At 45.1% G+C, this 23,752-nt stretch overlaps 1 protein-coding gene across 1 annotated transcript in view; it reads left to right on the top strand.

Annotated features, from left to right (window-relative positions):
* The window catches only part of DHRS12 (dehydrogenase/reductase 12), a 41,460-nt gene that overhangs the window by 17,394 nt on the left and 314 nt on the right, over positions 1 to 23,752 (top strand). Inside the window, 6 exon segments of the mRNA XM_036228527.1 lie at positions 10,817 to 10,878; positions 12,250 to 12,347; positions 13,437 to 13,440; positions 13,831 to 13,921; positions 22,734 to 22,841; positions 22,844 to 22,870. Coding sequence (XP_036084420.1) covers positions 10,817 to 10,878; positions 12,250 to 12,347; positions 13,437 to 13,440; positions 13,831 to 13,921; positions 22,734 to 22,841; positions 22,844 to 22,870 — 390 coding nt within the window.

Raw genomic sequence — 23,752 nt, forward strand, 5'->3', positions numbered from 1 at the left:
GAGGTTTAAAGAGTTTTAAGCTGTTTACCCAAGAGAAAAAACTTGTGCTTACACAAAAACATGCACCTGAACATTTCTAGCAGCTTTATTTTTATTCATAATTGCTCCAAACTGAGAATAACCGGGATGTTCTTCACTTGGTGAATAAACGGTGGTACTTCCATACAGCAGAATACTCTTCAGCAATAATACTGAAGTTTGCAACAACATGAAGTAATCTTAAATGTATTGGCAAAAGTCAAGCCAGAATCAAAAGGATGGATATGTATAATTCTGCTTATGTGACAGTCTGGAAAAGGCAAACCTATAGGGACTGAGAACAGATCAGGTTGCTGGGGGTTAAGGGTGAGAGGAAAGTGTGACCACAAAGGAAATAGGTGACTATGAGAGAATATTTGGGTTGATGGAATGATTCTGAATCACATCACAGTCTAATGCATAGAGTTACCCGACCCTATGCATTTGCAAAAACTCATGGAGTTGTACATATGTGCATGCACGCACACACACACATGCAAAGATTTTACTGTATGTAAATATATATCTATATCTATATCTATATCTATATCTATATCTATCTATATATATATATATATGTAGTAAAATTCTGTATGTGTGTAGGTATGTGTGTATATATAAAAGGAAAGCGCCGTAGCTCTCAGCACAATGCCTGGCATGTAGTGAGTCCATTTCTTAGTAAGAAGCAGATTATTTATTACGATTGTTCTAGGTGCCGTCTGTTACATAAAATTTCCCAGGGCCAAGAGACCAGAGGAAAATGCTGACAATGCCATCATTACGTCAAGAGTTTATTATGGGAACTTACATATGAGACACCCTCGGGCACTGGCAAATGCCACAGAGGAGCCACGTGGCAGGTGCTGAGGGGTTGTATAGGATAGGGCAGGATGGATAGGGGTATTGGGGCATGACCCCCTCCCCCAAAAAGGGGAAAACGCTCTACCTGCTTGCCTGGGGAAGGGCCAGGGCCTGTTCCAGGAACCGGCACACCTTGGGAAGGGTTGGACAGTCTCTGCAGGGATTTACAGACGTGACCTCTGTTTTGGCCTGGAGCTAGCTTGAGGGTCTGCAGCCGTCATGTCACTGAACAGTCTCTTCTCCACACCCTCTCTCAGTAATCAATGAAGTCCTAGAAGGGGGGACTGTATTCTCTTCATCTTTGAACACAGGTTACCCTGCACAGGCCTGACAAAATCAGGTGTGCACGCTGTGCTGTGCAGGTGTGGGGAGCCTTGCCTACGCACCCACTCCAAGGACAGGGCAGTGCACAAGGGCTGAGGGAGAGAACCTCTCAGTCCAGGAGACTGAGGGTGAGGGAAAGCGGCCCCATGAGGGACCCCCAACCCTAGCCAGGTTGCCTGGTTCTGGTTGAAATTGGGCAGTAAGAAGGAATCACAAGAGAAAAGATGAATAGCCAGCCTCAGTGCCTCGTTGGCTTTCTCATTGTTCCTCCACCCTCATCATTGTTCTAGAATTTTCTCTGCACCACCTCTCCCTTAAGAGAGCCACAGGGGGTGGGGGTGGGGAGTTGGAGGAGAGGGCTACCATCCAGCTTCATCAGAGGTCTCCCTTAGGTTCCCTTCTTACATTTCGGAGTCTGGCCCCAAGGAGCCCAGACCCCTCTGATCTCTTCAAACAATCAAATTAGTGGACACTGGGGTGTTATCAGGGCCGTGGCCAGGCCAGTGTGGCTCCAGCAGCATTCTACATTCTGGACCAGATCCCTTCCTCGCTCCTCCCTTCTTCCCTCCCTCCAAACATCTGCCTCCTTTCTCTCATTCCCTTACGCCACACCCCTTTCTGGGTCCCAGCACATGGCTAAGCAGTTCAAAGGATGTGTGTTTTCTAGCAGGTGCAGTCTCAGGACTTTGCGTGGGAAGTGGCTAGGGGAGGAGGCATTTATTCAAGATCACTTTTTCCTAATCATAAAACAAATGTCTATTCATTTAGAAAATAGGGAATAAAAATAAACAAATATTAATATCATAAAAATATACAAAAATATAAAAATAGGAAAATAAAAATAAACTAAAACTCCTATAATTCTATGATTAAGATATAAGCACTTTTAATATTTTTGGGGAATCTTTTCTCTAAGCTTTTTTTAATGCATGTCCCTTACTCCCAATTAGAACCACACTGTATATATCATGCTGAGTCCTGTGTTTTTCCATTTAACATATTTTAAATGTTTTCTTATGTCATTAAATATTCTTTAAAATGTTACTTCTATTTAGAATATATTCTATTGTATGAATGTTCCATAATTTAATTAATCCCCTATTGTGGGATATTTAGCTTGTTTCTAATTTCTCACTATTGAAAACGACTCATGAGCAACACTTGTTCGTTCATTTTTGTGTACATCTTTGATTATTACCTTAGGATGGATTCCTAGTAGTGAAATTTACAGAGACCTAGTGTGTGAACATGTTTAAGACTTCTGATTTACATTAACCAAATTTCCCTTTAGAAAAACTGACAATTTGTATTCCCTTCAGCATGCTCAGTGCTGATTTCTCTTCTTCCTAACAATCTCTGGGTCCTGTCATTCTCAAAAGAATGATCTTTGCAGAACTGACAGATGAAATATGACATCTTGTTTTTTTCTTTGCATTTCTTTTGTAAGTGATATTGAATTTGGCAGTGATGGTTGTTTGTTGGTCATTTGTATTTCCTTTTTTTTTCTTTTTATTAAAAATTATTGGGGAGACTTTGATTAACAAAATCAAGTAAGTTTTAAGTATATCATTCAACTGTAAGTTGTATATGTATTGCATAGTGCGTTTACCACCCAGCGTTAGATTTCCCTATGTCACCAAATATATGACCCCTTTTACCCTATCTACCTCCTTCCCCCCGCCTTGTTTGTATTTCTCTTGTAAATTGTCTATTCGTGTCCTTTACCCATTTTTCTATTGTGATTATCCTCTTTTAAACTGTTGATTTATAAGCCTTCTTTGGCACATTTATCGTAACTGCATTTCCCTCTCATTTTATCAGATTACTTTTTAATTTTGTTTTTGGTATTTTGGTTTGCCACACAAGGTTTACATTTTTTATTTGGTCAGGCTGTATATTTATCACAGGGCTGATTTGTTCATTTCTATAGTAAAAAAAAAAATTCCTGGTTACCCGAATTTTTACTTGTGGCTTTCCCCCCCTATTTTCTTATAATATTTTCTCTCATTTAGCTTGTTAATCCTTCTGGAAGTTATTTTGATATCAAGTAGGTAAGGAGCCTTTATTTTTTTCTCTCACTCTCTCTATAATAATATATATAGTATATATGTTACTTTTTAAATAAGCAGTGCTACAGCAATGCTTCTTTATTGCATGGGCTTTCCTTTCCTTTGAGTCATGATGCCATCTTTACCAAATTTTCATTAAGTTGCTTCTCTTTCTGAGCTCCAGTCTGTCTCTCTGATCTATTAATTATTATGTCAGGATCACACTATTCTAATTATTCACAGTATATTTTAATATCTTCTAGGGCAAGCCCCAGCTCATTGTTCGTCTCAGTCTTAAGACATTTAACCCAGAGGATTGATAGGCTGGGGATGATGAGGGCAGATTTCAGGCAACAGCGGAGACTGATGGGGTCTGGAGCTCTTGAAACTACACAAGGAGGAGCCCCCCGCCCCCGCTCCCCTCCCCTTAAACCTCCAGAAGGGCTTTGGAGCCCCGAGCGAGGCTTTTGGTCTAAAACTGCACTGGGGGTCTGTCTATCTCTCCTAAGGAGAGAGAATAAATAAACGCAAAAGTCAGCTCATTTGCCCGTTGGCGCGTTTGGTTTTCTGCCCATCACAGAGGCTGCCTTGGATAAGGCACAAAAGTCTCCCAGAGTTGGACCCCCATTGCCCTGCCTGCCATTCCCAGGCTGGGGTCTGAGCTGCTGCAGCCCCCAAATCGGGCTGAGCCCTCTCTCCCAGCAATGTGGGGATGGCACCTCCTGGGCTCCAGGCCAAGGAGCCATTGGCCCCAATCCTGGAAGTCAGCCAGGTGCCTGGAACTCATCCTAGCTTGTGGGCTCAGGACCTTATCTGATTATCTGACCGGGATTCAGTGGGTGTTTTTAAAAGAGTGCTACTCACACTGGTTCTACCAGGCACTCGTTTGGGCAATTCTGAAAACAGAATCCCAATTAAGCACCTTCTGCTTTTTTAAATAAGCTGAGGCCCCAGTGCCCACACTCAAGTTCTCCCTGCTGTAAAGCAGGCTCTCTCGTTGCATCCCAGGTGTAGTAGCCTCCCTCGGGTGTGGCAGCAACAAAAACAGTGGTTTTGCTGTACCACCTGAGGCACAGCCCTTGGATAGGCTGCAGAAGACAAGGGAGCGCCAACATTTTCACTTCTGTGGTGACCTAGAGTCTCAAGGCCGGTGACCAGGGCTCTTCCCCCTCCTCTCAGGTGAATCCTTCCCATTAGTGTTCACCTATGTACATTCCCATGTTTAAAGAAGGCAAGAACAAGCGCTTTGCAAGATTCCGCCTTCAGGTGAGTTTTCCGGGAACTAAGTGGGTTGCCAGCACGCAGGATGTTTAGTGATGAAACCGGGAGAGTCCCAGGCAACCGGGATGAGGTGGTCGCCCTACTCCACACCCCGCTCCATCCTGCTCCTCTCCTCACAGCCAACCTCTCTGTCCCCTTCCTCACTTCCGGTGTACACTGCAACCTGCTCCGTTCTAGTTTTCTCCCCAACCACTGACGATTGTCTCGCCGAGGTCGTGTATGACCCTCATGTTGCCAAACCTAGAGTTTGTTCCTCCATTCTTGTCTCACCTGATCGGTCAGCAGCACTTGACGCAGCTGTCTGTGCTCACCAGGGCCCTGTCTGCATGGGCCCTGTGAGTCCCCGCTCAAAGTCAGGGCTCCTCCCATCTCTGCCCCTTCCTCCACAAGCTCCTTAGCCGACTGCAGCTTCTCCACATGACCTTTAAATATTGGAGTCCCTCTCAGACTAATCCTGGGTGCGCCTCTCTTCCCCTGCTGCACTCTCTACAAGGATCTCATCCCTGCCCGTGGCTCCAAATGTCACCGTGTGCCCTGGCTTCCAAGCATCTCCATCCAGCCCAGGTCTCTCTTCTGAGCTCCAAGTCCGTATCTCAAATACCTCAAACTCAGCATGGCCAGAATTGAGCCCTTAGTCTTCCCTCAGCCATCTGTTTCTCATCTGATTGTCCCCACCTCAGTAGGCGGCATGACCGTCCACCCACGTGCTTGTCCTTGACTGCTCCCCTCCTGTATCTAATCAATTGTCACGTCCTTGAGTCGGCTTCCATAACATGCCTCCACTTCGTTGGCTTCTCGTCGTCTCCAGGCCACCAGTCCGACCAAGCTTCCTCGATGACCGGAAGGCAGTGTAGTGACAAGAGGCCTCTCAGAGGCCACTCGTGCTCTCCTCCACCGTGACTTCCCCCGTAAAGCTGACAGAGGGCTCCTTAAAAATATCAGTTTGTTCCGTTCTGCTTCAGACCATCCCTTGGTGTCGTAAACGCTCAGTGTCATTGGCATTGGCCTTCTAGGCTCCAGCCTCACCTGGCCCCGCTGTCCACCCTGCTCGCCCTCGGTTGAGCCCTCCAACCCAAGGCTCCTTGCACAGGTTGTGCTCCGTGCCTGGAACACTCTCCTTCCCATCCCCAACCCTCTCCCAGCACTCTGCCAGTTTATCCATGCCTATCCTCTGGATCTTAGCTCGGATGCCACCTCATTGCTAATGCGCCCCAACACTGCCCCGACCCACCGCCATGAGCTCCTAACAGTCTAAGTACACACTTCGTTGCACTCACCTGAACTGTGAGTAGGTTAATTGCATAACAACCTGCTTGATGCCTGTTAATGCCTGCTGAGTGCTGAGGGCAAGGAGCCCTCACAGGATCCCAGTACTCAGCAGTGAGTCTGGCATTTAGCAGGCCCTTGATAAATACTTGCTGAATAAATGGAACTGGATAAGTTGAGAATGGAGGCAAAAGGATAGATCTGACTAACCCTCAGAACTGTCTGACCCCCAACCAAGAATACCCCCTGAGAAGCTGATGACTCTGTCTCCTGGTACCCCATTTTCTCTGGGCCTCTTTGCTGCTGGCTTCTCCAGGTAATATGATCTTTGAAATGGTCTTTATATGTATAATTTGTAAAGTTTGTGTGTGAATTCTCCAGGGCTCACTATGGGATGTTTGTGTCACTGTACAAATGGAGAAGTACCAAATGGTGTACACCCACGCAGCTGTCTGCTTCTTTAAGATCCACACCGGTAACTTCCCAGGCGTAGAGGGACAATTATTTTCTCCAGCAGATAGTACAATTGGTGGAAGCACATGCCCATGGGCTAGTAACCAAAGTGGCTTTAATTCAGGCTGACTCTGAAGGTTTCTTATTAGAAACACCAATCAGTTTTCCTAAGCTAAATGTAAAAATTGCAATATTTTTTTCTCACCAAACAATAACTTTAATACTATGAAAATATATCATACCCAAGATATTGTAGGATTTTAGGAGCACCGTGAATTTAACATTTGGGAGGAAACACGGTTTTAGTAATGCTCGAAGAGTACCCTGTGTCTCTCCTCCAGCGTTACCCGGGCTTGACACAGTTTTGCATCCCTTCTTAATTAGCTTACAGAGAGAGATTTGCTTCAAGTCATGTGATAAAGGTCTTTGCTGCCATATTTAGAAGACTGTGTCCAACATAAATTCCACTCCCAAATCTCTCTCATAATGAACCTCCACTGATATAATGAGTTCCTTGGAAGGAAGGCATTACGTAAATTAAAAATACTAATGAGTCATAATGAATTATTTTCCTTATTACCGGGAGGAGGAGTAACTTTAGGCACATTTTCTAGTGGCTGAAAGTGCCTTCCCTACACCCAGGCCTGCCCTCTCCTCTAAAATATCTTCTTGCTTTTTTGTTTCTCATCAAAACTATGAATCCCCTAAATATCCCTGATCTTAGCTAGTCAGTCTTGGAGGAAGGGAAGTTACTGGACTGGTTCACACCGAGGGATGAGTGACCAAAATAACTAAACACCCTTAGCCATTTCCAGTGATGCCTGCTCGCACCTTTCAGGGGATACTCTTATCTTAAAAGGCAGCTGCTTAGCACCGAAGAACTGGTAAACTTTCTAGCCAAGGTGAGCTGAGTGTCGTAAGGATTGTCTAGTTAAAAGCAACGGGATAAAAGCAATATATTGGTGGGATACAAGGGCAGCCCCCATGGAACTCAGTGGAAGAGGCAGCTGGGTTTTGGGAGGGTCAGGGCAGAACGAGAGAGCCGCGAGGAACCGGGGTACACTTTTTCTGTTTCCTTGGGACCTCTGTCCACAGACTGTCCTCACAACGGCCTTGCTCTCTCCCGGTCTGTGGCGGCTCTCTCTCGGCTTTCCCTGCACGTGGGCCCAGCACGGCTGCTGCCCAGCCAGCCCACCTTCAGGCCCAGAGCCCTATTTCCTCACTTGTGGGGGGGAGGGTTGGACTGGCACAGCTTGGCTTAGGTGTCACTCCTAGCTCAGGCCACTCTGCCCGTGGGGTCCAGGCCACATGGGACAGACATAGTGCCTGACCCAGGGTACCGATTGAGTTTTGTGTTTGTTGTTACAAAGAGGATGTGAGGCCCAACTCGAAGAGGATAGGATGGGGCACATCTCCAAAAGAAGTCTACTACACCAGGTCCCAAAGCGTTTTTGCTTAATTCAGTTGGGAACCTGGAGATTTGAATGGCTTTGGGGGAGGAGAGGGGCATTGGCTCATCTGTTAACAGGCCCATGGTGGGATCTGTATGAGCTGAGCAAGAAGTTCCTGGCACCAAGGTCACCTGAGGGAACAATGACTTGCAAACACTAGGATCCGTTCTGACTCCCTTGGCCCTGGTGTCTGCTGGGACTTCGTGCAGTTTAATGACTCAGGAAAAGGGAGATTTGCTATCTATTTTCCTCTTCATATGGACTTGCTGGGAAATTGGATAAGTGATTGAATCTCTTTGGGATTCTTTTAATTCCAGTTCTCTTAATAAAATTTACATACACACACACGCATACACACACATGCATATAACATACATTCCTCTGTTATTATTTTAGGAGATTTTTATTGTGTTTCTCTTTGCTGGCCTGAAAAGACTCTGAGGGTACATGGGAAAGACTTCAGAAAGCTGGCTGGGAGGTTGGAGGATTATAAATTGCTTGTAGTCAGAAAGAGAGATGCTTCAACTCCGTCTCAGGGAGGAGAAATGCTTGCTTCATGTAAAGAGTTACGTATGTCCTTTGGAATGATAAACCTAATGACCTAGGAGGGAAAAAGCTACAGAAACACGTGATGCCTCAAATCTGCTCCTTTGGGAGATGGGTGAGCACAGGGAGAAGGGTGGGGAAGGGAATATTCTGTGGATTTGGGATTAAGGCGATTTAACAAAGGTAGTTAAACCCCTGTAAGGCCTGTTGCTGAAGACTGCTGTTTGTGCAGGAGCTTTTTAAGGAGTACCTCCCAGCTGGCTGTGCCCTCGAGGAGACTACTTAGTGAGACTGGGTGGCCTGCTAATCCTCCTGCAGGTGACTGTTAACATCTAAATTGATACAAGTATATTCTCTTTTGCAGAGGATGAAGCAGAAAACAATACACAGCCATCTCCTGGCCCAGCCCTCAGCCTAGCCCAGGCCGTTACTGGGGCATCGCGGGTGGGGGGCCTCTCTGAGGAGGGGGCTGCAGGCCTGCTGCATGGAACCTGCTTCCAGCTTTCATTTCCTTTACTCAAAGGAGTCGTTTATGACCATCCATTAGGGCAAGCTGATGGGGCAGATAGCTTTTGGCATAAATCCTTCCTCCTTCTCACAAATTAAACCACAAAGAAAGCCACTAGCAGTGAATGCAAAGGAAGTGTCCAAGGCCACTGGATAGAGGTGAACAGCTGTTACAGAGCAAGTGTTCACAAGAGCGTAAAAATCCACAAATACTAACAAGGCTGGCCAAAAGTTAATTGGGCCGCGGACAATTAAGAATGCTGTCTGGGAAGAGAGTCACAGTGCAGAGTTACAGGTAATAATAAAAGAGAACAAAATGACAACAACCAATGTGTACAGAGAGCTTTCCAGTTCACGTATACATTATCTCACCACAAAACCCTCTGATGCTAAAGGGGGCCTGGTCAGCTATTACCTCTCTCAAGGAAAGGAATCAAGGCCAAAGTGCTACGTCAGCTTGTCCTAGGTCACACTACTGGTGTTGTGGTGCGTTCAAATACGAGACCCATGGAACCAATTGAGATTAATTATGAGCCTTTATTAGCCGGCCGGCGACTGACTCTCCCCACTAGAAAATCAGCCCCGAGCTTTCAGAGGAGGCAGCTTATAAAGCCTAAAACCACATCAAACAAGCAACCAGGTTTACAAAAGCAGAAGTTAGCCATTAGTATATCTTTGCACAAGATGTCTAGAACTACACTATAGTTATATATTAAGCAGATTATAAAAGCAGAAGTTGGCTGTTATCGTCTGGTGCAAAAATGTTGTTTCTGGGGGACTCTTAAATCTTATAGCAAACAGGGCCTGGTGACAGTTCTGTTATCTGCATCCTGGCGGTGATGTTGTTTGCTTTGTTTTCTTTCTTGGCAGCTGGCACTTGAAGATATCACTGCTCCCTGTTTTGCCCTAGTGACTAATTTACTGGAGAATTTTCCACTTTTACACTGGTAAGTGCCAGTCAGGTCTCAAATCGAGGCTCTTGAATCCCCCCAGTATCCTTTCTGTGTCGCTGGGCTGCTCCTCCAAGCTCAAGTGCAGGGTCACCACACGGGCAGGGCCACTGCATGAGCAGGGAGCAAAGCGATGGGCAGAGTTGGTCACGCAGAAGCTCCCAGTGGCCAAGAAGGAGCCCAGGGCCCTGTCGCTTGGAGCCCCTTACTGTTCCCTACCCCACACTGGGGTAAAGGGCTGTAATTTAACTATCCCCTTTAGCATGAGGTAATACATGTTCATTGTTTAAAAAAATACAGTTAGGCACTAGAACATAGAAATACAAATTCTACCCCTCAGAGATAAACATTTTAAACATTTTAGTGTACCAAAATATTATCCTTGAAGATATTTTCTCTTTATTTTGATACATCTTTCCTCAGAAAAACGGAATTTGTTTTTCTTGCCATTTTGTAAATTCTCATTCCATACATTGTGACTATCTTTCCATGTCAAATATACTTCAATAGTATTTTTCTCATTTCATTAAAAATGTTATATATCTTTTACGATTGCAGAAAAATCGTAAAATTATACACTCATTGTAAAAATATTCAAATTCAACAGTACAGACATGCACAGCAAAGGAAGCAAATGTTTTACTTAGTGCCGCCCTTGGGACATAAACAACATTGCTAAATTTCATATTTCCTATTCATATTTTTTATGCATAGAGTAGACATAACGAACATACGTGTGCATATACATTTTTCCCCACGAAGTGGGCGCACAGGCTGCCTGAGGTTTGCTTTTTCCCTTCCTGTAGTGTGGTTGTCTTTTCCTCTCCAGTACATGAGGCTCTAAGGCATCTTTGTTCCAATCCCAGGGAAAGGAAAATCTGAGATCAGAGAAGGAATAAAACAGTAAGTGACAGCGACACAGGGCTAGTCGCAGCATTTGGTTTTAAAAAGCCTCCGAGATGTAGGAGCTTGCTTGCTCAGGTCGCTGCTTGCCACGAATCCGGAGATGCAGGTGAACAGGCCACCCCTGCACCGAGGGCCACCTGAGAGAAGGGTCCCATGGCACCGATAGCTCCACCCCACCCCCATGGGATGCTCTGTACCTCCTCAGGTGTGCATATTCTCATGACGGCCCTCATCCCTGTGTTGGAGAAAGAACATGATCCCAGAGTGGTGAGTTGACTTTCGAGCTGTTTTGTAAGTAAATGACTTTGCTCTGATGGGAAGTCAGCGGTCCTACATTTGTTGCCCGAACAGGGCCATTCTTGTCCACATCCACAGGGAAAACCAAATTCTGGCCGATGGACCTATGGCCCTTCTGTTTAATAACCCGAAATCAAGCAGTAGTGCGTCAGCCTGGGCAGAGCCCAGGAGGGTCTGGAGAGGGGCTGGCGAAGACTGGGAGGGGTCCACGTCAAGGGGAGGGTCAGGCTGGTGCTTCTTCCCCAGGACACATGCTCGTCAGGACACTAGCTCTGTGAGGAGCCCCTGTCCTTCTCCTTAGGACACGTGCTCACAAGGACACGTGCTCTGTGCAGACGCATAGCCTGGGATTCCCCCTCACTCTGGCAGTCCAGACTCCGTGGAAGCCACTCCAAGTCCTGCCCCTCTGCCCTCAGGGGCACCCCCACCTCCCTCCTCCTGCCCCTTGTCATGGCTGTGTGGCTGCTGCCTACATATGCCCCATGAATTCCCTGTGAAAAGGAGGCAGAACTGAGCAAAGAGCTGTGTGAAAGACCCAGCCGTCGCCGCAGGCTCCTCCCTGACAGCTGTGCTATTTGAGTGCTGGCAAAGCACTGGGAAAGGGGGGCTTCCAAAGAGCAGGGGCAGCTGTGGGTGGTGTTCAGGGCAGGATGGTGAGTGCATTTTCTAGAGAACATGATGCTGAACAGCAACACACAAGCTAATAGAGCCTGTTCTCTCCTAATGGCCTGAAATGACATAAATCAGAGGCATCAAGAAGAAGGTGGTTTATGTAAGCTGCCTTCTCTCTGCTGTGGTGGGCAGGATGATGCCCCCCCACCCCCTGCAAGATGTCCATGTCCTAATTCCTGGAACCTGAGAATACATCACCTTTATATTTAAAAATGGGGCTTTGCAGAAGTGATTAACTTAAGGATCTTGAGATGGGGAGAGTATGCTGGATTACCCAAGTGGGCCCAGTGTAATGACAAGGGTATTCATAAGAGGGAGACAGGAGGGCCAGAGTCAGAGGGTGATGTGACAGTGGGCGCAGAGGTTGTCGGAGTGATGCAGCCACTACAAGAAATGCAACTGGCCTCTGGAAACTGAAGACGGCAGGGAACAGACTCTCTCCTGAACCTCCAGAAGGAGCACGGCCCGGCTAACACCTTGATCTTAGCCCCATAAGACCCGTTTCAGACCTTTGACTTCCAGAACTATAAAGGAATAATATATCTGTGTTATTTTAAGCCACTAAGTTGGTCATTTGTTGCGATAACAACAAGGAAACTAATACACTGCTTGACAGAGAAGAGGGTATTGCAAACTTTTGTTTATAAATTTCCATTATATTTATTGCAGATAACAGTCTCCTCAGGAGGCACATCGGTTCAGAAGTTGAATACCAATGAAGGGACAGCCCTTAATGGAACGATGGTCTACACACAGAACAAGGTAAGGTGGCTTTCTCAAGGCTGCATTTTTAAAAATGTGCCACATGGGCTGTTTCCCGAGAAAGGCTTTTTCTGGGAAGTGTATTAATTTGGACCTTAGGAATTCACAGCAGCATCGCAATTATTCCCAGGCTAGGAGGGAATCCTCTTCTAGAGGATTTCTATGTCCTCATGCAGGAACAGAGCACAGCTTTGCCGAGACTAGGTGGGCCTCTAGCCTGCTCCTGGGGAAGCCACAAAAGCTGCCAGCAGCCTTCTCCATGTTTCTCCGACCCATACACAAAAAAAAATGGTGACAGCTGGTGATCACCAAACAGAAGCCTGGCAGAGTTATCCTTGCCCCGCAGCCCTCTGAAAGATAAGGCCGGGGGAGGTCAGACCTCTCCCCTCCAGGCGGCCCCCACCCAGCTGGTCAGGCAGATGCCACAGGAACAACTCTGGGTTCCCTGGGCTAACTTTGAAGGACACACACATTTAATTCTGAAGAAACAAAAGGGCCTGTTCTTAACAGAAAGAGTACTCCTATCCCACATCTCAGCTCATTGTAGCAGTTTTTAAAAGCCTACTATGTAACTCCCACATGTACAGTTCTTGCCCTCATTCACCTGGCGGGCTCGCTGTGAGGCTGCCAGCTCCAGCAGCTTTCTCTCTTGCTGCTGTTGTCTGTGTCTCAAGGAAGCCCTGTCAGGTGCCCTCCCGGCCTCTGCCCCTGTGCGCTCTGGGTATGCCAGCTTTTCCTCACTGACCCCCCCCAGACCAAGTCCTGGAGGATTACTTCTCATGGTTCAAAATCCTGACATTTGAAATGGCCAGAGTTCTTTACAGCTTTCCCAGAGGGGAAGTGGGAACAAACCGCTTGCCCATCATAAATGAGGCCCAGGGAGAGTTCTTTGGGCAGACATTCTAAACTGTCAAGAGATTGGGCAATAACTCGATACCGCTGAGGTTTACGTGGGAGTCTTTAGTTATTCTAAAAATTATTTGCAACTGACGTGTTCCTTAAGTACCTTCAGTCTAAGGCAGGAGTTAATTCACGTATTAATGGACACGCACTCAGTGCTAGCCTGTGCCCAGGGCCTGAGGCGCAAGAGCGAGCGAGGCGGACCCTGCCCTCACTGAGCACATGTCCAGCAAAGAAGGGAGCCGCGCAAGCCGCCTGTGGAAGTGCAGGATCTGGGCGCCGCGGGGATTTGATTTCGTGGAGGGGAGGGGTTAGGGAAGCCCGGGGAGCGCCCTTTACTGTGCCTTCATTCTCTGTGCTCTGCGCACCTCCTGTGGGGGACGGGGGGCGGCGCAGCACTGGGTTCTAGTCAGACCCCGTTGCTAAAGACTCAGTTCGGAAAAAAGGGGAAACCAAGTCTGAAATCCTTGCCCACCGCAGTCTCAGACAAAGTGGGCGGGGCTTGTCCCCTATGCCGGCAGCCGGCGCCCTTGCCTCGCACCCGAGGGGCGCCTTCCCTCGCATTCGTTCATCCTTCTTCTGGTCCAGAGGCAGCAGGTGCTTCTGACTGAACGGTGGGCCCGAGCGCCCCAGGCCGTCCATTTCCTGTCAGTGCATCCTGGCTGGGTCGACACCCCAGGTCGGTCGTAGCCTTTAATTTCCATGCAGCTTCTGTTTCATCTAAAAATATCCCAGCAGCCGCAGGATTCAGTCTCCCCAGGAATGACCCAAAACCGATATCCTGAGGACTAAGAGATCGCTTCATTTCTGTTTGGGAAGCGCATATTGGGATAGAAAGGGAGAAGCCTGGTCGCTAGAAGAGCTTTTGTTTCCAGTTTGCCTTTAGCACAGCCTGGGGGTGGGGGGAGCGGGGAGGCTAGGATGGCCTTTGTGCCCTCCTGACTTACAGTGGCCCTGTGATAGAGAGACCGGTGAACACTGGCATTCCCACGTCACAGAGAGTGGACAGGGCCCAAGGGAAATCAATTATAGGCCACCTGGGCCCTGGGGATAGGCCCAGGCCACCTCACCACTACCGAGGTTTCTGGAAATAATGAGAACACAAAGGTGAATAGTAATCACCAAGGAGACAGCCAGAATTGTGTGGACATTCGCTGGAGCAGCGGGGAAGGGGAGCAGAGCTTTCCTCCAGACTCGCCCCTCCCAACTCCCTACTCCCTGCAGCATCTTCCTCCACCCCAAGCAAGAGACGCCCCACGGGACACTGAGGTGCCAAGAGCTGCCCTCAGTGCTGCCTGGATGCTAACACAGGTGTCCTCACAGTCCCTGTGAGGTGGGCACCGCTATCACACCCATTTACAGACGAGGAAACAGAGGCACAGGAGGCAAGGACGTCCCAGCTGGGCCCGGCCACCACGTTTTGAGAAGCAAGTTCCCTCAGACACTGTCGTCATCTTTTGAAACCCAGTTTCTTAGAAGCTTTAACATTTGTATATACATCCTTGGAATTTATCTGAGAAATAATGGAAGATGTGGAAAATAAAGTCGCTCATGGCAGCACTGGTATAGGAGTGTAGGTTAATGTGTTATGGAACACCTGTACAAGAAAGCTGTTCAGACCTGAAAACCGTTGTCGATAAATGTCTATGGGAAAGGAAAATTGTCTGCACTATATCATTAAGGGGGGATACCAGGTCCCAAAACATTCTGTGCCTTATGATGTAATTTTTGCTATATGTACATTCTCATAGAAAAAGGTACGCGTTGATGCTCTGTAGAATCCCAGGAGACCTGGCTGAGGACCCAACACAGATTAGCATCTGATGCACAGATTTGGGGTTTTGCAGCCTCCTGTTATGTACACAAAGGGGCTGCTCTCAGCAAAGCATAGCAAGAGAGAGACTCAGGCTGGGGATATTGGAAGAGAATGGCTTCTCAGTCCCTCTCAGCCCTCACGGAGACATGCCTGACCAGGGCGAGCTCCATCGGGCCGTCAGAGCCACCAGCCTCCTATACTCCCAAGTACCCCACCCTGATACGCCACATCAACCTATCTGCTTACAGAATCTGCGCTTTGAAGCCCACTGCCTGGCTCTAACATCGGGGTCAAGGTGCAGTTTGCCATCTATTGTCCACATGTCACAGAGCAACTACTGGGCCTCTCGGGTGTAGACAGAGAGGCCTGATGGAGGGCTAGGCAGGAGCCTGAGCATGTGGACACTTGTTCTCTCTGAGTGGTACCACAGATTATTTAGAATTTTTGCTTTTTTTTAATTAAAAAATTTTAATTACAGCTGACATTCAATATATTAATTTCACATGTATGGCATTTATATAATGTACAAAGGGACTCCCCCTCCCCCCGATACCTACCTGATACCCACCTGGCACCATACATAGTTATTACAACATTATTAACTATATTCCCTATGCTGTGCTTTACATCCCCATGACTGTGCCGTAACTGCCAGTTCGTACTTCTTAATCCCATCACTCTTCCCCCCGCTCCCCACACACATCCCTCCATCTGGCAACCATCAGCTTGTTCTCTTTATGAATGTTTGTTTTGTTTGTTCACTTTGTTTTTTTTAGATTCCATGTATAAGTGAAATCATATGGATTTATCTTTCTCTGTCTGACTTATTTCACTTAGCATAATACCCTCTAGATCTATCCATATTGTTGCAAATGGTAAAATTTCATTTTTTTTTTTTATGGCTCAGTAATGTTCCATTGTATATAAGCACTACCTCTTTATTCAATCATCTTTTGATGGGCACTTAGTTTGCTTCTATATCTTGGCTATTGTAAATAATGCTTCAGTGAATATAAGGATGCACATATCTATTCAAAGTAGTGTTTTGGATTTCTTCAGATCAATACCGTGAAGTTGGATTGGTGGGTCATGTGGCAGTTCTATTTTTAATTTTCTGAGGAAACTTCATGCTGTTTTCCACAGTGGCTGTACAAATATGCAACCTTACCAACAGTGCGTGAGGTTCCCTTTTCTCTGTATCCTTACCAACACTTGTTATTTGTTTATTTACTGATGATAGCCATTCTGATAGGTATAAAGTGATATCTCATTGTAGTTTTAATTTGTATTTCTCTGACAATTAGTGACATTGAGCCTCTTTTCATATGTTTGTCTATTAGCCGTCTGTATTTCCTCTTTGGGGAAATGTCTATTCAGGTCTTCTGATCATTTTTTAATCAAATTGTCTTTTTAGTGTTAAGTTGCATGAATTCCTTATATAGTTTGAATATTAGCCCCTTACTGGATGTATCATTGACAAACATCTCTCATTCAACAGCTTGTCTATTCATTTTGTTGATGGTTTATTTTGCTGTGCAAAAATTTTTAGTTTGATATAGTCCCATTTGTTTATTTTTTCATTAGTTTCCCTTGCCCAAGGAGACATATCTAATAATAATAATAATAATAATAATAAGGCAATGTCAGAGAATTTACTGCCTATGTTTTCTTCTAGGATTTTATGGTTTCAAGTCTTACATTTACATTTAAGTCTTTAACCCATTTTGAGTTTATTATTATATATGGTGTAAGAAAGTGATCTAGTTTCATTTTCTTTGCATATAACTTTCCAGTTTTCTCAAGAGCATTTATTGAAGAGACTGTCTTTACCTTACTGTATATTCTTCCCTCCTTTGTCAGAGATTAATTGACCATCTAGATGTGGGTTTATTTCTGGTTTCTCTGTTCATTTCCATTGATCTGTGTATCTGTTTTCATGCCAGTACCATGGTGTTTTGATTTCTATAGCCTTGTAGTATAGTTTGCTATCAGGTAGCATGATATCGCCAACTTTGTTGTTCTTTCTCAATATTGCTTTGGCTATTTGGGGTCTTTTGTGGTTCCATATAAATTTTAGGATTATTTATTCTAGTTCTGTAAAACAATTCCATTGGCATTTTGAGAAGGATTGCACTGAATTTATAGATTGCTTTGGGTAGTATGGAGATTTTAACAATGTTAATTCTTTTTGTCCATGAGCACATTATAGTTTACCATTTATTTGTGTCTTCTTTAATTTCTTTCTTCAATGTCTTATAATTTTTTGAGTACATGTCTTTTATAGCCTGGGTTAAATTTATTACTAGGTTTTTAATGAAACTGTAAATGAGATTGTTTTCTTGATTTTTTTCTGATAGTTTGTTATTGGTATATAAAACACAACTGATTTCTGAATGTTAATTTTGTATTCTGCTACTTTACGCAATTCATTTGATCAGTTCTGATAGTTTTTTTTTTGTGGACTCTTTTGGGTTCTCTCTCTATAGTATCGTGTCATCTGCAAATAATGACAGTTTACCTCTTTTGTTCCAATTTGGATGTCTTTTATTTCTCTTTCCTGTCTGATTGCTGTGGCTAGGACTTCCAATACTATGTTGAATAGAAGTGGTGACAGTAGATATCTTTGTCTTGTACCTAATCTTAAGAAAAAAGCTTTTACTGTAAAGTATGATCTTAGCTGCGGGTTTGTCATACATGGCCTTTATTATGTTGTTCCCTCTACTCCCACTTTGCTGAGAGTTTTTGTTATAAATGGATGTTAGATTTTGTCAAATGCTGTTTCTGCATCTGATGATATGATTTTTATCCTTCATTTTGTTTATGTGGTGTATCAGGTTTATTGATTTGCAGATGTTAAACCAACTGTGCATTCCAGGAATAAATCTCTCTTGATCATGGTATACAATCTTTTTAATGTATTGCTGAATTTGGTTTGCTAATATTTTGTGGAGAATTTCTGCATCTATGTTCATCAGGGATATTGGCCTATAATTTTCTTTTGTCATAATGTCTTTTCGTTTTGGTTTTAGAATCAGGGTAATGCTGACCTCATAAATTAAGCTTAGGAGCCTTCCCTCCTCTTGAACTTTTTGGAAGTTTGAGAAGAATAGGTGTTAATTCTCTGGATGTTTGGTAAAATTCACCTGTGAATGCATCTGGTCCGGGACTTTTGTATGTTGGGAATTTTTTGATTACTGATTTAATTTCATTAGTAGTTATTCGTCTGTTCAGGTTTTATGTTTCTTCTTGATTTAGTCTTAGAAGATTGTATGTTCCTAGAATTTATCCTTTTCTTCTAGGTTGTCCAGCTTGTTGACATATAATTGTTCATAGTATTTTTTTTATAATCCTTTGTATTTCTGTTATGTCAGTGGTCTCTTCTCATCTTTCATTTCTGATTTTATTTATTTGGGTCCTCTTTTTTTTTCTTGATGAGTCTGGTTAAAGGTTTATCAATTTTGTTTATTTTTTCAGAGAGCTAACTCTTGATTTCATTGGCATTATTTTTTATTTAAAAAATCTATTTCATCAATTTCCACTCTGACATTTATTATTTCCCTCCTACTCTAAACTTTGTTCTTCTTTTTCTAGGTGTAAAGTTAAGATTGTTTATTTGAAAATTTTCATGTTTCTTGAGGTAAGCCTGCATTGCTATGAATTTCCCTCTTAGAACTGCTTTGTCTGTGTTCCACTGATTTTTTTTTGGGGGGGGGGGTCATTGTGTTTTAATTACCTCAAAGTATCTTTTGATTTCTTCCTTGATCTCATTATTAACCCCATTCATTGTTTACTAGCATGTTATTTAGCCTCCATGTGTTTTTATTTTTATTTTTCAGTTTTCTTGTAATTCATTTATAGTTTCATATCATTGTGATTGGAGAAGATGCTTGATATAATCACAGTCTTATTAAATTTATTGAGCATTCTTTTGTGGTCTGTCTCTCATGTGGTCTGTCCTAGAAAATGTTCCATGTCTATTTGGAAAGAATGTATATTCTACTGATTTGGAGTGAAATGTTCTAAAAATATAAATTAAACTCATCTGGTCTAATAAGTCATTTAAGGCCACTGGTTCCTTGTTGATTTTGTCTGGATAATCTATCCACTGATGTCAATGGTTGTTAAACTCCCCTACTATGAATGTATTACTGCTGAGCTCTCTTTTTATGTCTGTCATGTATTTAGGTACTCCTATGCTGGGCGTGTAAATGTTTACAAGGAATATATCCTCTTATTGGATAGATCCCTTTGTCATTATGTAATGTCTTTCTTTGTCCCTTGTTATAGCCTTTGTTTTAAAGTCTATTTTGTCTGGTATAAATATTGCTACCCCAGATTGTTTTTTCATTTCCATTTGCATGAAATATATTTTTCTATCTCTTTACTTTCAGTCTGTGTGTGCCTTTCAATCTGAAGTGAGTATGTTGTAGGTAGCATATGTATGCGGCTTGTTTTCTTAGCCATTCAGCCACCCTATATCTTTTGATTGGAGCATTTAATCCATTTACATTTAAAGTAATTGTTGGTAGATATGTAGTTATTGCCATTTTAATATTCATATTTCTAAAATTTCTCCTTCTCCTCCAAGAAATCCCTTTAACATTTCTTGTACTACTAGTTTGGTGGTGATAAACTCCTTTAGCTTTTTCTTGTCTGGAAAGCTTTTTATCCATCTTTAGAGTCTTATGGGTGCTCCCTTGTGTGTAACTAACTACTTTCCTCTTGCTGCTTTTAAAATTCTCTCTTTATCTTTAACCTTTGGTATTTTAATTATGATGTGTTTTGGTATGGGCCTTTTTGGGTTCATCTTTTTTAAGATTGTCTGTACTTCTTGAACTTGTATGTCTATTTACTTCACTAGGTTAGAAAAGTTTTCCATCATTATTTCTTCAAATAGGTTTTCGGTTCCTTGCTCTCTCTCCTTGCCTTCTGGTACCCCTATGATGTAAATGTTGTTATGCTTAAAGTTGTTCCGGAGGTTCCTTTAAATCATTCTGATGTTTTTGATTCTTTCTTCTTTTTGATGTTCTGAGTGTTTTCTGCTACCTTGTCTTCCAAGTCACTGATTTGATCCTGTGCTTCATCTAGTCTATTGTTGAGTCCCTCTAATGTACTCTTCATTTCAGTTATTGTATTCTTCATCTCTGATTGGTTCTTTTTTCTATTTCTTTGTGTAAGTTGTTACTGAGTTCATCTATTCTTCCCCTAAGTTCATTGAGCATTGTTATAACCAGTGTTTTGAACTCTGTACCTAGTAGATTTCTTGCCTCCATTTCATTTAGTTCTTTTTCTGGAGTTTTGTTCTGAGCTTTCATTTGGGACATGTTTGTCTCCTCATTTTGGCTGCCTCCCTGTGTTTGTTTTTACATATTAAGTAGGTCTGCTACATCTCCCAGTCTTGGTAGGATGGCCTTATGTAGTATGTGTCCTGTGGGGCACAGTGGCACAGTCTCCCTGTTCACAAGGTGCTCCAGAGGTGTCCCTTGTTTGTGTAGTTGTAATTGAGCCTTGATTGCTGTTGGCACATCAGTGAGTGGGATCGACCCTCAGGCTGTGAGGACTACTGGCCATGACCACAGTGGACAAGCTGTTGCATGGGGGCTAACCCCATGCAGTGGGATTTGCTGTAGCAAGGCTCCAGTGCCGACTGGGTCTACCCTTTGGGTGTGTCATTTGTAGAATTAACTGAGTGGTGTTCTGGTGTCATCTGAAGCTGGCTACTGGGTGGGTTGGTTCTGGGGCCCCTTGGAAGGGGCTCCAGTGCACGGTCAGGTAAGCCACTGCCTGTACCTGCCCCAAAGCCACCTGGTAGGAGCAATAAAATGATCTGCATTTGGGAGCTGCTTGTGCTGGGCTTGGAAGAGCCTGGGAAAGGCTATGCTGCAACCCCGGGCCAGCTGCCATTAATACCAGGCTGGGGACCACTTAGCAAGAGGTACAGGGTATGCCAAGGACAGCTGCTGCTTGTTTGGAGTTTGTGGACTTTTCAGATATTTTAGGGAAGTACATAGCACAGGCTGAGGATGGCTGGTTGTGAGGAACAGTAGCTGAAAGAGGTTTGGGCTTGTGCAGGAATTGGGTGGGGCTGGTTCTCAGGGAATCACCAAGGTTGGGCAAGCGGTGTTGGCCAGTTTGATGGACAATAAAATTTGGTGCCTGCCTGCACCAACAGGCTGGATGTGTAGGAAGGCTCAGCAAAGGAACAAAGGGCCTCGCCAGCCCTCATCCTGAACCCAGACAATTCAGTTCCTCCCTGTATGTCCCTGGTACTTTTCGAGCTGCTGTCCCAGCACTAGAGCTCAGAGCGAGAGCCTCAGTAAGTCCATGTGTGGGCCCTTTAAGAGTGCCTGGTACTCCAGAACACTGTGTCTCACTCAGCCATGATCCCCGCTGATTTTCATGGCCAGATATGTGTGGAGATGCTTCTTCCTGGCATTAGCGGTCTGGGCTAGTGAGCCTGCTTCTCAGAGGGAACTGTTCCAGCTAATACCCCTCCTAATTCTTAGCCACTGCACGTGGGTGTGGGACCAGCCCATTTCACGTCACCACCCTTCCTACCAATGTGGCTTCTTCTTTACATCTTTAGTTATAGGCATTCTGTTCAGCTAGTCTTTAGGTGGTTCTCAAGGGTGGTTTTTCTATAATTTAGTTGTAATTTTGATGTGGTCATGGGAGGAGGCAAGCACAGCATTTACCTATTCTACCATCTTCACTGGATATCCAATTTTTTTTTTTTTTTGCTAATCAGTACTTCCTGATTTTTCCACAACGAACAATTATTGCTCCATAAAAAGAAAGATAAGTTTATTTTTGATTAAAAAATGAGGACTTTAAATTAGATAATCCTTTCTGTCTCTAAAATCCTCTGATGTCATTATGGCTTTCAATGTGGTTTTCTCTGGTCTCTTTTCTTTCCTTGGCTTCACAAGAGCATGATATCATTTCCCAATGTGCTCACTGTAGAAACACTATGTTCCCCTGAAGTCTGGGGTTTAGTCTGCAGTCAGCTCTGGGCCATCTGTGAGGGGCAGGCTGAAGGGGCAGGTGCTGGGCTCTGGGGAGGTGACAAGGTGAGGAACCTCTGTGTAGCCTAGGCAAGACATGCAGAAGTGGGATGACACAGAGGAGCTTGGCAGAGGAAATGAACTTCTTTCTCTTCTTACTGTCCTCCTCCCTTAAAAGAAGAAAACACTACAGCAGTCCAAGAAACCATCAGCCAGGATCCTCAGAGAGGTCAGAACCGTTTGCGATGGCAATCCCAGGAGGTGGGAGTCTGAGCATCTAATCAAGTCTCAGCCTCTTTGGGAAGGGCTTGTTTGTTAGGATAGTAGGAGCAGGCCAAGGGGACTCTGCAGGTGATCTTGTTTTTAGGACGTGGGCTGGTCTGAGTGCCCATGCCCTGGAACCTGGGGGACATGGGACCCAACTCAAGTCTCAGGATCTGGTGAGTAGCACTTTCCATCCAGGCTCCAGGGAAGCCTCACAGTGGCTTTGTAACAAAAATCTCTGGGATCTGAACAGATTGGATAAATGCTATTTTGAAGTAGAAAAAGAGCAGTTTATGACCTCATTCATCATTATATTGTATTTATTATTATTATTATTATTGTTAAAAAAGAAGCCAACCACACAGTCGTCTTAATCAACCTGTGTCCCCATTCTTCCCTTCTCGTAGGTGTGAGACCGTCTATGCCGGGGTTCAATGCCAGGTTCAGGAACAGGCCTCGCTCTGCGGCCCAGGGGCCGGACACTGTGCTGTGGCCGGCCCTCGCCCCTGCTGCCTCCAGCAGCCCAGTGGCCGGTTCTTTCTAGGTGACTTCCTCCGTTTGTGAAGGCAGCCATCACCCTCATTCCCTAAACCACATGATGGGGGCCTCTTGAGGTGGACCGTCCTTCCCATGAAACTTGGGGTGGTGGTAGGATTGTTCCCCCATCCCCGTGCCTAGGCTTCCTTGGCACGATGGCTCTTCACCTGTTAGAGTTTTAAGTGTTTCACCTCTGTTTATCCTCTTCCTGGCTTTTTTTTCATCTGTCTTTATGAACTCAGTGGGGCCCTTGAGGACAGAAGTCCCCAGGCCGTGACCCCTGTCATTAAAGTCCTGGCCAGGCCAGGCCCTGTGGGCGCCAGGTAGAGGCATTCCCACCTTGGAAGCCCAACGGAATGGCGAATGTCCAGAGCAGCAATGCGAAATGAACATGGTGACTGTGCTTTCTCGTTTCTGGAGGCGGTGATCTGTTTAGGTTTTGGTCTCTGGGCAGGATCCTGAGGGCGAGCTCTGAGAAGAGACGGGCAGGGAGGAGACGGCAGCAAGAGACCTGGGGCGGAAGCGAAAGTCTTCTCTTTGGTTCTCTTTTCCCATCGCGGATAACCACCCCGTCTTGAGCTACTGTGAAGCTCTGGGGACCCTGCAGGGAGGGGGATGGTGTGCCTTCCCCCACTGTGCCCCTACCCCAGCCCTGGCTGCTGCCTTCCAGTTCCCAGCACGCCACGCTCCCCGCCCCCAGCCCCTCCCGGCAGGTCCCAGGCCAGAAGGCCCTGCCCTTGGCCACATGCAGAGCTCCTGTCCTCCACCCCTGTCTCCCTTCATGATGCTCTTCTGTGGGGACCCGGGAGGGCAGACACACTAATTCCCGTGTGGGGCCCTCCCCGGCAGGTGTAGTGAGATGACTGACCTGGGGCCCGAGTGCGGCAGC

This window comes from Rousettus aegyptiacus, unplaced genomic scaffold (assembly GCF_014176215.1).
Source record: "Rousettus aegyptiacus isolate mRouAeg1 unplaced genomic scaffold, mRouAeg1.p scaffold_m13_p_11, whole genome shotgun sequence".
NCBI classification, from domain to species: domain Eukaryota; kingdom Metazoa; phylum Chordata; class Mammalia; order Chiroptera; family Pteropodidae; genus Rousettus; species Rousettus aegyptiacus.